The sequence below is a fragment of the Desmodus rotundus genome, chromosome 13 (assembly GCF_022682495.2).
Source record: "Desmodus rotundus isolate HL8 chromosome 13, HLdesRot8A.1, whole genome shotgun sequence".
In the NCBI taxonomy this organism is placed as follows: Eukaryota; Metazoa; Chordata; class Mammalia; order Chiroptera; family Phyllostomidae; genus Desmodus; species Desmodus rotundus.
The window spans coordinates 44807699-44821828 of NC_071399.1; the positions used below are offsets into that span (position 1 = coordinate 44807699).

At 36.5% G+C, this 14130-nt stretch overlaps 1 protein-coding gene across 5 annotated transcripts in view; it reads right to left on the reverse strand.

The window, feature by feature from the left end:
- RNASEH2B (ribonuclease H2 subunit B) overlaps positions 1-14130 on the reverse strand; it is an 87215-nt gene that overhangs the window by 33957 nt on the left and 39128 nt on the right. For all 5 annotated transcript variants that reach the window (XM_053916616.1, XM_053916617.2, XM_024569935.3 and 2 more), the window contains one exon: positions 9838-9952. In XM_053916616.1, coding sequence (XP_053772591.1) covers positions 9838-9952 — 115 coding nt within the window. The remainder of the gene's footprint in view (positions 1-9837; positions 9953-14130) is intronic.

The window sequence follows — 14130 nt, forward strand, 5'->3', positions numbered from 1 at the left end:
TAGGAAGAAAATTATTGAGTCATAAAAAATTTCCAAGTAATCATACTTTATGCTACCACTAGCCAGGTAGGGGAGTTCCAACTGTTCCACAACTTATCATCTGCCTTTTTTGTTTTAGGCACTCTTATGAAACTAATGATATTTCCTTGTGGTTTTAATTTACATCTCCCCAGTGACTAATGATATTGAAACCTTTTGATGTGCTTATTGAGCTATTCATAAAAAAATCTTTCCTGAAGTGTCTGTTCCAACTGCTTGCTGATTTTTTCCCCTGGGTTGTATATCATCTTGTTATTATATTAAAAGAGTTCTTTATATATTTGAGATACATATCTCTATCAGATATATGCCATGTAAATATTTTCTTCCAACTGTGGCTTTATCCTCTTTTTTTTCTTAATTGTGTCTTTCAAAAAAACAAAAGCTATTAATTTTGATGAAATGTAATTTATATATATTTTTCCTTTTATTTTGCATTTGTTTCAGGTGTACAGCTTAGTTGTTAGACAATCATATACTTTACATAGCATTCCCCTCAGTATACCCAGTACAATCATATATTTTACACAGCATTCCCCACGATATTCCCAGTACCCTAACTGACACCATAGTTAGTGCAATACTACAGTCTACATAACTTTTTTATGGTTAGCAGTTTTTGTGCTCTAAGAAATCTTTGCCTATCCACACAAAGGTTTTCTGTTTTATTTTAGATATTTAAGTTTTCACTTTTGCATTTAAGTTAGTGATTCATTTTGAGTTAATTCTTCTCAGTCACAGTGAGGTGAAGAAATCTTTGCTTATCTACACAAAGGTTTTCTACATTTTCTTTTAGAAGTTTAAGTTTTCATTTTTTCATTTATGTTAGTGATCACTTTTGAGTTAATTCTTCTGTATGGCGGTGAAGTGAGGGGGAAGGTCAACATTAACCATTTTTCATATGGAGATGCAATTTTTCCAGGTCATTTGTCGAAATGACTATCCCTTTCACCCATCGGATTATCTTGATATCTTGAGTGTGGCTCTACTTCTAGATTCTCTATCTGTTCCTTTTCTATCAATTTGTCCTTATATCAATGACACACTTTCTTGATTATTTTAAGCTTTATAGTAAGAGTTAAAATCAGGTTGTGTTAAATTGCCCAACCTTTTTCTTCTTCAAAATTGTTTTGGCTACCATAGGTCCAATTTCTGTTAGGAGAAATAAACACCTTAACAATGTTGAGTCTTCTAATTCATAAACATGGTATATCTACTTTTTAATTCTTTTTTAGTTTCTCTCAGCAATATTTTATGATGTTCAGTGAACTGGTATTTCACATATTGTATTATATTTATTCCTGGACCTTCACTTTTGATATTATAAATGGTATATTTTTATTCCATTGTCTGATTATTCACTGCTAGTTTATAGAAATACAGTTGATTTTTGTATATTGCTCTTATATCCTGGGACCTTATTAATTAGTTCTAACAATTTTTTTTATAGATTCTTTTGAGCTTTTTAAATACATGAATATATTGTTTATGAGTCAATGTTTCATTATTTACTTTCCAATCTTTACATTTCTTATATTTTTCTAGCTTTATTGAAACTGTTAGGACTTCCACTTCAATAGTGAAAAGAAGTGGTAAGAGCAGACATTCTTACCTTGTACCCAATCTTAGGGGAAAAGTGTGTTGTCTTTTACAATGAAGTATGATGTTAGCTTCATAGATGTCCCTTACTAGAATGAGGAAGCTCCCTTCTATTTCTAAGTTGCTAAGAATTGATATTATGGCTGAATTTTGTTAAATGTTTCTTTCTTCTGAATCTACCAAGATGATCATACAGTGTGTAACTATGGTGAGTTATACTAATTTTTCTTATGTTTAACCAACTTTTCATTACTGTGATAAACCCCATTTTTTGTTTTCAAACAAAATGATAGACACATATAGATATAAATACATAAAACAGACACAATGCAAGCAGACACTGTTGTATGCTTACTCCGAGGTCCCTGGCACCAGGTAGAACTCTGACCCCCTCCCATGTTTCCCACATAGACCATGACTCTCCATGCTTTTGGGTAGGGACTCTCATTTGGCAGGTAAAGAACTCCTGGTCTCAGAGGCCAATGCCTGCTACCATTTATCTCCATCACCTCTCACCAGAGCATAATGCAGATGTTTAGGCTTTAATGATAGCAGGTTTCCCAGCAGTGGAGTGGGGGAGGGGTGCAGTATTGCCTGAGCATGGTTATAATGCTATTATTCTTTTTATATATTTTATTTGTTAATATTTTGTTTATTTTTGTCTGTCTATTATCATAAGGAATATTGGCCTAATTTTCTCTCTGTAGTAATTTTGGTTTTGGTATGGGGTAATTCTGACTTAATAAAATTAAACAGTTGGAAAATATTCCTGTTTTATCTAATTTCTGAAAGAGTTTAAGTATCTTATTTTTTTGTGAGCACTATTTCTTCCTCAAAGTATGGTGAAATTTACAATGAAACCGGCTGGGCCTGGAGTATTTTTTCTAGTAAGTTTTTAAATTAAAGTTTATTGTAAATGAAACATTTCCTGGACAAGATGATGATTAAGAAATATCGAACCTAAATATCCCATAATGCTACATAAGGACAAAGCGTATAAACTACTGCTTTACTTTAAAATTTACAAATTTTTATAAGCAAAGACATGAAGGCCACAGATTACCCGTAATTATGAACAATACTAAAACATGTTCATTCATGTCCTAAATTTAATATTTGTGGGAGTTAGTAAGATAATATGCACACATGTTGCGAAGTTTTCTTTCTCCGATGTGTATGGTGCCAATAAAACTTGTTTCAAACATGTGGAACGACTGGGTTTACACAACAGAGATGGAATAAAAGTGAGTCCACAACGAAATACTATGTTCAATAAATGGATAATCCGTTCACAAACTTGCATTTCCCTGATGGACTATTGAACAAACAGCCTAGAGCATATTTTCACATCTAATTTCTCAATGTTCTCCTCAACTGAGAAACTCATATGATCTCTTTTTTCCTTGTCTCCTGGGAATAGAAACTTGGCAAATGTATTCAGGGAATTTTAATCAGGTAAGTTTTCCTGGCTCTTCCTGTTAATCACACTGGACAGCACAATGCAGTTTTTGCTTGCCATATGAAACAGAATGTTACACTCTGAAGGTGAAGTTCATAACCCTTTATTAGTCCTTTCTCCTGTCATCTCTCTAGTGAATGACCTTCTTTGGCAAGAAATGTGCTGAGCCCCACAGCTACCAGACACATCATTTCCTTCACTACTAAAGCCAACAGTGCTAACTAAGGTCACTGCCATCATCATTCAGGATACAAACAACCATGGCTGTGTTTATTTGGCAGGGAGAAGGCAAGGGGGGAAGGTTTTCATAAACCTAGCAGGCTTAACCATATTTTTAATGTCACAGACTTTTAAGACAACATCTGGAGTCTAATATCAAAATAGCTGGCTGGGGAATTAAGAGAGTATGTGAGGTTTTACTCTATCTGCATAGTTCCTGTGGACAGGATGGAAGTTAAAAAATAGCAGCTTTCTTCTTTACCTTTGTTCCCTGCCGTTGATATTACCTGACCACTCTTTAACAGTCTTCTTTGTTATTTAAAAATCCTAGCAATAAAAATACAGAGAATAGAACCAAACACTAAATTATAAATGGACAATAATACCAAATTAAATAAGCTGCCAGCACCCAAGGCAATCACTAAAACAGGATAATACAGTATCTTGAAAACTCACTGCTAGGATACGAAAAATTGCCTTTTCCTTAAGCTGTCGAAGTTCTGTCTCCTTTCCTATCCCTCTCTTTTTGCCTCACAAAGGAAAATTACTAAGAGGTAAAAAAAGATTCATTTTTTTAATCCTCACCCAAGGACATGCTTATTGGTTTTAGAGAGAGGTAAAGGAAGGGTGAGAGAAACATTGATGGGAGAAACCCTGATCAGTTGCCTCTCGCACATGCTTTGACCAGGGACAAAACCCACAACCTAGGTATATGCCCTAATGGAAACTGAACCCGTGAGTTTTCCAATTATGGAACAATGCTCTAGCCAACTGAGCCACAAAGCTGGGGCAAGATTTTTTAAAAGTTCCTACTTTTACATGTGACAATATGCGTTACACAGTTAGAAGAAGGAAGGGAAAGAGTTGCTGCCAGAGAAACAGACAGACATGAGTTCAAATATGATTTGACTACTTCAAGTTGTTTGATGTTAACTTATACTCTTTGAGTCTGTTTCCTCATTTATAAAAATGCAGGTTATAATAACAATAAAAAGGAATTCAACAGCCAGGATTCAACAATATATATAAAACAGTAAGTATACAGCTGGTATAGAATAATTTCTTAAAATATGGAAGATAGTTTTATTATCTGATTATCCCCACTCTCCTATTTAAAGCACTTGAATATATATATTAATAAATGGACCATCAAAGAAATGTCTACTGGTCACCACTGTGTACCTAGTACTTAAACATCGGCAAAGAATTAAAAATATCTGATTTGGAAGTCTTAAGAATACTTAGATTTATTGAGCATTTACTATATGCCCGGCACTCTCTTAAGTATTGATTTACTTGTATTATTTCATTTACTTCTTGAAGCATCTCTTTGTAGTAGACACTAGATACTATTAACTGCAACACTTAAATAATGTTCAGATGTTGGTCATTCAGAAATCTCAACACCATGAAGCTAAGAGAAAGAAAGTTTTATTTTATTACTTAGAATTTTGTAGAATACTAATTAATTATAATGTGTGACAGAACATAGGGCATACTCTCAACCCTTCAAACTCTCCATCTGACAAGGATGCTAAAAAGCTTGATCTGCTCAAAACCATACAGCAAATATACTTTTAATTTTCCTTTCAGACCATTAGATCCTGAGATCAGATTACCAGATTGTCCTTAAAGAAATTCTTTTCCGAGAACCAAGATGGCGGCATAGGTAGACACACTGCGCCTCCTCGCAAAACCAGAACTGACAGAAAATCGAAGGGCAAGGAAGTCCAACACCAAGGAAATAAAAAATAAACACTCATCCAGACCGGTAGGAGGAGCAGAGACAGGCAGCCAGTGGACAGGACTCGCGTTGGCATGGCGGAACCGAGACTGGCAGAGTGTGGGACAAATGGCGCAGGCAGTCTGACCACTGGCAACCCTGCGGCCCCACATTCATGCAGATAAACCGAGAGGGCCGGACTCAAAGAGTGGTGGAGAATGGGGCAGGCAGAGCGGCGGGCAGCACCCCCTGGCCCCACATTCGTGCACAGATAAACCGGACCAACGGCGGGGAGTGAAGCAGACTGGGCAACGCAGGGCTCCAGCGCGGGGAAATAAAGCCTCAAACCTCTGATTGAAAGAGCCCGTGGGGGTTGGGGCGGCAGCAGGAGAGAGTCCCAGCCTCACAGGAGAGGTCGTTGGAGAGACCCACAGGGGCCTAGGGCGTGCACAAGCCCACCCACTCGGAAACCAGCACCAGAGGGGCCCAGTTTGATTGTGGGTATCAGAGTGAAAGACTGAAATCCGGTGGAGAGTGGAGCGGGTGCCATTGCCCCCTCTCGGCCCCTCCCCCACGTACAGTGTCACAGAGCAGTGACCAGCATTACCCCGCCCCGCCCCGCCCCGGGAACACCTAAGGCTCTGCCCCTTTAAGTAACAGACCCGCCAAGACAAAAAGAAAAATAAAATGGCCCAAATGACAGAACACTTCAAAGCTCCAGAAAAAATACAACTAAGCGAGGAAGAGATAGCCAACCTATCAACCGATCGGATGCACAGTTCAAAACACTGGTTATCAAGATGCTCACAGAATTGGTTGAATTTGGTCGAAAAGTAGATGAAAAAATGAAGCCTATGCTAAGAGAAACAAAGGAAAATGTACAGGGAACCAATAGTGATGGGAAGGAAACTGGGACTCAAATCAACAGTGTGGACCAGAAGGAAGAAAGAAACATCCAACCAGAAAAGAACGAAGAAACAAGAATTCGGAAAAATGAGGAGAGGCTCAGGAACCTCCAGGACATCTTGAAACGTTCCAACATCCGAAATATGGGGGTGCCAGAAGGAGAAGAGGAAGAACAAAAAATTGAAAACTTATTTGAACAAATAATGAAGGAGAATTTCCCTAATCTGGCAAAGGAAATAGACTTGCAGGAAGTCCAGGAAGCTCAGAGAGTCCCAAAGAAGCTGGACCCAAGGAGAAACACACCAAGGCACATCATAATTACATTACCCAAGATTAAAGAGAAGGAGAGAATCTTAGAAGCAGCAAGAGAAAAGGAGACAGTACCTACAAAGGACTTCCCATAAGACTGTCAGCTGATTTCTCCAAAGAGACCTTACAGGCAAGAAGGGGCTGGCAAGAAGTATTCCAAGTCATGAAAGGCAAGGACCTACGTCCAAGATTACTGTATCCAGCAAAGCTATCATTTAGAATGGAAGGGAAGATAAAGTGCTTCTCAGATAAGGTCAAGTTAAAGGAGTTCATCATCACCAAGCCCTTATTATATGAAATGTTAAAGGGAGTTACCTAAGAAAAAGAAGATAAAAAATATGAACAGTAAAAATGACAGAAAACTCAGTTATTAATGACCACACCTAAAACAAAAACAAAAGCAAATTAAGCAAACAACTAGAACAGGAATAGAACCATAGAGATGGAGATCACATGGAGGGTTGTGAATAGGGAAGTGGGAGGGGGAGAGGGGGGGAAAGGTACAGAGAATAAGTAGCATAGATGATAGGTGGAAAATAGACAGGGGGAGGGTAAGAATAGTGTAGGAAATGTAGATGCCAAAGAACTTATAAGTATGACCCATGGACATGAACTATAGGGGAGGAATGTGGGAGGGATGGGGTGGGCAGGATGGAGTGGAGTGGGGGGGGTAAATGGGACAACTGTAATAGCATAATTAATAAATATATTTAAAAAAAAGAAATTCTTTTCCCAAAAGATATAAAGCAAATATGATAAAATATTACAATTTTTGATTATTGAGGTTGGTGGTACAAATAATATTTGTAGGTTTTTTTTTCTGAGTTTTTCTTTACCTTTATATTTTTAGTTTAAAATTTGCTTCATCTGCTTAGGTACTTTCATTTTCAAAGCAAATATATTATGAATCCTTCTATATACCAGGTTTCTAAAAACTCTAGGCTTCAAATTTTTGTTTTCCTTTTTTTGTTGTTCAAGTATAGTTGTCTCCATTTCCCCCCCACTACTTCCCCCCACTCCAGCCATTCCCATATCCCACCCTCGATCCTATGCCCCTTTGATTTTGTCCATGTTCCTTTATAAATGTTCCTGACAACCCTTCCCCCTTTTCCCCCCATTATCCCCTCCCACTTCCCATCTGCTTGCTATCAGTTTGTTCTTAATTTTAATATGTCTGGTTATATTTTGCTTGCTTGTTTGTTTTGTTGATTAGGTTGGGACTTCATCAAGATAAAAAGCTTCTGCACTGCTAAACATCTTTCTTTTTCAATGACAGTATGGCAAAGCCAAAGTAATTTGGATTAAATTTCACATAGTAAAATATTTATGCAATTCTCTAGAAGTTTTGGCAGTTTTCTTCATAATTAAATTCTTCCCCTAATGAACTATTGTCTGTAAATCTTAATGGAAAATTTAAGCAAAATATCAAAACAAGAAAGATCTTGTACACCTCATTCTCAAAATGGCCTCTTTATCAAAATACACACAAGCAATTCCACATTACTCACTTTACCCCTTAAGCCAAAACTCAAATATGTACAATATTTTCCTTTATGTCAGTTTTATATATGAGGACAGCATGAAGCTCCAAGGGAAATGCACAGCATTTTGAAGTGTACAGCTAGTTATATAGAGCCAAAAAGTAAGTATAGTATATGTAGTTCTAGTATAGAACTTCAGAAGTTAGGCAATGTTGAGAAGTGCAAAAGATTACGACAGGTATTCAGATGTTCAGTAAAAGGTCAGGGCTTTGGTGTGCAAGAAGGAAGAAATGACAGAAGGGGAAGCTCTTGCTTTGAAACAGTTGCTATAAGCTAAGAAATACCAATGCATTAACACCCTTTCTGAATCTGGCCCCTGGGTTTGTGTTTAACTGTTCTTATATAGCTAATGTAAGAATTTTGAAAATGAGAGTTAATTGCATTTTCAACTCTTAACTTGACATAATTAAAATGAATTATAATTATTCCTCATTACTTTAGCTTTCAGAATGGTTATGAAGTACTCACTCATTTGTCATCTAAAAACGATTGCTTACTCCTGCCAAGCTCAGCATCAGGGAATGTCTTTAATGGACTGCTTTGATAAAACCTTGGCACCACATACCCCTCAGATACAAAATGGAGTAGTAAGTCTGGCCAAGTGTGAGTGTAGTAGACCCTCGAATGTAAAACGCAATCAATGAGGTTCTCCCCTTTCCCACTGTAAGCTTACATTTCTTGGAATAACCACTTGCTTGGTCCCTGAAGAACTGTCATAGTTGGCCAAACTGTGTGTAACTCTGAACAAACACAACTGATCAGCCTATTGTTTTGGTTCCAGCACTGTTTCCATTTTAACTCTGAAACTACTTGGATGATTTTTTGAGACACCGATGCTGTTTGTTTAGAGCTTCTAACTGATCAAAATACAATCACACACACTGTCTCACTTCCTTCTCTCAAAATTCAAATGAGTAATATCTAAAATCCACCTCTTTGTTATCACTACAGCCTGCTCCTCCCACCCATGTTTCCTGTCTCTAGGATGCTACCACTACACATCCTGTTGCTCAAGGCACAAACCCAGAAGTCATCCTTGACTCCTCCATTTCCTCCATTATCATCCAAACACTAAATGAGATTAGTTCTACCTCCAAATTGCTACTACTTTCTAGTTCCATCTCATAAGGCCAGGCTACCATCATCACCTGCTCAGACCACTGCAACAGCCTCTGGGGATCTGGCCTCAGTTTCTCCAGCACTCCATACCATCGACTTTTCTGCTTAAAACTTTGCTGACATTCCAGTATTATTAAGGAAAGTCCAGACGAATATAAAGCCCTTCGCCACTTGAACCCTTGCCCAGCATTCTTGCCCTGTTACTTCCTTACTTACCTAAATCCATCCCTGGTATCCTATATTCGGACCACACCGAACTCCTTGGAATTTCTTAAATGTAACAAATTTTTCCATAAATCCATGTCTCTGTAATGCTGCTACTCTGATACCTGCTTCAGGACTGGACTGAGAGATCATTTCCTTCTAAGAAGAGCAAAACAATACTGACTGACTCACACTTTCACTCAACCTAGGCCAGGTTATAAACCTGTCCTGTGCATCCCCAGAAAACCCTGAGTTCATTTCCATTAGTCCCTATTGTTTGTTTGCCTTACTTGTCATTTGCTGTTATCAGACTCAAAGTTAAGTGAGAGAAAGAATAATGGTTTATTTATGTAAGCATTGCTAAAGCTTGTACCAGTGCTCAAAATATGCTTCTTAATAGACACTCAGTAAGTGCTTCTTGAAACAATAAAGGTATAGGTTTTATGTAATGTTACAAATGAGAAATATGTGGCAGAAAGCAGTTGAAGTAATGGACTAATTCAAAGAAGTGAGACTAAAGCCTTGTGAACCCTGGCCCTGTGGGAGACAGGCCACAACATTTCACTGCTTGTAATGTCAAAGACTGTACATCTCAAAGCAACAGAGGACTAAAATTGACAAGTGGCAACAAAATCTGAATGACAGTTTCCCCTATGACCCATGTAGAATAAGCATGACATTCAGAGGCCTTTAAGCAGCTGCATTCCACTGTATACTACCTTTTTCCTCTGTCACGTGTTGAAGTAACTTCTCAAGTTCAGGAAGTTTCAGCAACAAGATGCAATTTGGAAACATGTCATCCACCACAACTTGATCTAGAGGCTGAAACTTTCCCTGAAAAACACTTTAGTCAGTCAGAAAGCAAGCATGCTAGTCAACAAACTGACATATTTAAAAAAATAGAGAAAAAGATACATTATCTCATAGCTGCACTTTTTAACTAAGTTCTAAGCCACCTGTTCCACCCTAAACTGGGATAAGCTCCAGAACTGACTCTCAACTCTCTTTAAAGGATTCTAACGTCAGGAGTACAGATATGAGGTAAAATAAGGCAGCAAAATTCTGGGAAAGCACTGGAAGTTACGGAAACTTTTAAAGATGGTTGAGAATGCCTGGGGCTGATCCATCTCATTTAATTTGAAAAAAAACCAGCTGAGGTCAGAGGAGTCCTGACCATCACCCAGGGATAAGCATAATCAAGCCTACAGTGTACATGTCCTCTTTCCTCCTCAGTCCTCCAGGGTTCATACACCACAAGAAAAAAAACAAAAACAAAAGTGAATCTACTCCTGTTGGAGCTAACAATGCTTCCAAATTTAAACTATAATAAAATAAAAGAGAGTTATAGGGATAAGTACAATGAAGCTGCAATATATTAAATCATGCTGAGATAAATGTACAAGCCTCGTGGCCAACGGGCCAGAAGTACAGAACACAGAAATTCAGAACATTTTTTTTCTCAGGTTTATTTTTTCTTAACTTTACTAGTGGAAATACCTGAATTTGAAACGGTATATGGTTTTGCCCATGTCCCATTTCTAGCTCACTGTACTTTTCTGTTAGTGACAATTCCATTTGAAGACAGAAAACTTGTGTCCAATCAGTTTTCTTTCTGCAAATACAGCTTTCTTTGTTTTAAGGGTGAAATCTTATCATTCATTCAGTAGCATGTGTGACAGCTTGCCATACTGTCTGTTAGGTTAACAAGTGGCAAGAAATGCCTCAATGTAAATGTTCTCTTTTTCCTTCACGTAGTAAAACTAATTCACAGATTTCCCAAGTGTTATTATTTTAGATTTCTGCCTTAATCTATATTCTTCCATGATCAACCAAATTTTAAATATTTACTACTTTAAAACAATATTCTATATACATATAAATATATATAAAATGGACTACCAGTCATAGTAATATAACTTCATAATTGATATTTCATTCTTGTTTTCTTTATCATATACATATAAAAAGGAAATGTAATAAGCAACTTGTTTTGAATCTAGTTAATAACAGTTGGGATAGCTATAGTAGACAATTATTTCTTTTTATGTTAAAATATATAATTAAATAACCTTCTAATTAAAAAAGAATAAATCAACATTTTAAAGGTATGCATGAATATACTTTTTAACTAAATAGAAAAAGATAATGTCTAAAATGTAGGAAAGGAAATATATAAACACCTCATTGGTTACTTCAAAGGGCATTATTAATATCTGAAAGAGAAAGATGGTTTACAATGAAAGACAACTACCATCTTGATTTCTGCTTCATTCTGTATCTGTCAACATGAATGAGCTATAGCATCCCCAGAGATCCCCAGAAAGTCAGACTGAGGGTTAATTCACCAGTTATCTTAATGCAAAATAGGGAAACACTTCCAAAATAAAGTGGTGGAGGCTTTAAATGTTTATCAATGCTGATTGGTGACTTTCTCTCTGTTAATGTATGCTGGAAAACAAATGGGAGCCAACTGAAGTTTTCAACCTCGTTGCTGAATACTGCCAGCCCTTCCTGGTGGTGACTAGAACCAGTTGTATTCATTACAGACCCATGGGTTACTAGCCTCATTGCTGGTATGCTCTAATTATATTGTCTACCAAGGTAGTTTATAGATAATGGGAAACATGATCAAACTAAGGAATAAAACTTCATTAATCCATACAAAAGGACAGAGGATATAGGAAAATAAAAGCAGCTAAGCTGCATTAGGAGAAAGTGTGACTTAAAGCTTTAAGTCACTTTTATTACTTTCAGGATTTATAGCACACTGAATTGATATTCCCACAAAATAGAAGTTTTCGCAATTTGGTCTAAGGAGTAAATGAAATGAGACAAACTAGCATTTAAATTATATGTAAATATTAGAGTGCAAAATAACAGATTCTTCTAAGCAGTTTAAATAACACTTATTCCTTAAATTTGTTCAAAGGTTTTTAAACTGTGGTTTGTAGATCGCTGGGAGTCCTCAATACCGTTGTAGGGCCCACAAGCTCAAATCTATTTTCATAATAATGCTAAGATGCTATTTGTGTTTCTACCATCTTGACATTTGCACTAAAAATTCCAAAGCAAAGGTGGGTAGAACCACTGGCTCATCAGCATCCATTGATTGGTAAGGATGGTGACAACAAACTGTCACTGGTAATAGTAAACTGAATTCTTCACCGCCATGCACAGTTAAAAAAAACTGGCCCATTTCATTTAAGGATATGCTTTACCAAAATTATCAGCAATTACTTTTATTTAAATCTTAACTCCTGAATGCTAGTCTTTTAAATATGTGATGAAAGTAGTGTTGTTAAAGTGCTTCTGCCACCTGTGAAGGTACAGGACTGTCTCCAGGAAAACATTTATGTTGAGTTACAAGCTGAACTAGCTGTTATTTTCATAGATGCCACTTTTACCTGGAAAAAAAAACCCACTATGAACTTCAGTGATTTGGACATGGATATGTGGCAGAACATAAATGAAGTGAACCCACTATGAGGGAAAGACAGACAGTACTTGTAGCCAATAATAAAATTTTAACTTTCAAGCAAAAATTAAAATTGTAGAAAATTTACATATGCCATTATGACAGCTTCTGAATACTTAAAGAATTTTCTGATAAGAGAGATCAACAAAGGTCAGTGTGTGTATGTATGTAATGACATGTGTCAACATTTACAAAATCAGCATAATTCAGTGAAGCAATACTTTCCAAAGGTATACATGGGTACCAGATCCATTCTCACTACGAGACAGAGCAATAGATTTTAATGTAACAGAGCATGGAGAGTTCATTAACAGGGTTTCGTATTCCATACTGCAACTGAATTTTGAGAAACTATGCCTTGCTGATTTTTGCAATACTGTCAAAGAATAATATCTACAATTGTCTGACACTATTCCTCCCTTTTCTGACTATCTGTGTAAGGCTGCATAGTCTTCATATATTTCCACCAAAACAATATATGGAAACAGACTGAATGCAGCAGATATAACAAGCCAGTTGTCACTATTAAGCCACACGTCAAAGAGACTTGAAAAAATGTAAAACAATGCCACACTCATCACCGAATTTTATTGTTTGTTTCACTGAAAATGTGTTATTTATGTTAGTATGTACTGTGCTTGTTATTTTTATTTTAAAATAAATTAATAAAATTATTTTCTAAATTTCTCAGTTTTAATTTCTAATGTGGTAAATATTGATAGATAAAGCCCACAGGAACAAAAAGCTCTTTGGGGTCCTTAATAACTTGTGGAGTACAAAGGTATCCTGAGACCATAATGTTTCAGAACCTCTGGCTGAAATTATTACTATTAATAAAATCTGTCTTTACCTTACAAAGGAAAATTTTATCTAGCTGGAGTTCATTAAGTCTCAACTTGAGCTTTCTCATTAATGAGCTTTTTACTAGATGTGCCCCTAATTTACTTATTTTACAGTCTCTCACAAATAAGAAAAACATTATCTTTGTTCTTCTCTTAAAACCTGAGATCAATTTCTTAAAATTTGTATTATATTTCAAAACAAATGAGTACTTAATGATAAAATTTTTCATTGCAAGGCTTATCAAACAAGGCAGGCACACAGAACAGAGTGTTAGGTAATTTTCAGATGTCACGAGTAAGATAGTGCAAGATTCAGGTGTTGGTTCTCAGGTCTCACTAATCCATATTAGCACATCTGACACACATGTTCTATACCAACCAATTTAAATCTGAATTGTGGGGAATCTACATTTGGATCACTGAAACATTCGAGAGGAGATCAAGCAAAAAACAACATATCCTGGTTCCTCACTATTATTATCCCAAACTAGGAAACTCACCTCTTTTAAAAACATTTTTTAAATGTTTATTGATTTGAAATAGAGAAAAACATCAATGTGAGAGAGAAACATTTATTAGTTGCCTCCCATATTCTATGTGCCCCATCTGGGGATAGAACCTGCAACCTAAGTATATTCCCTGGCTGGAAATTGAACCCATTAACTTTTGGTGTATGGGGATGATGCTCCAACCAA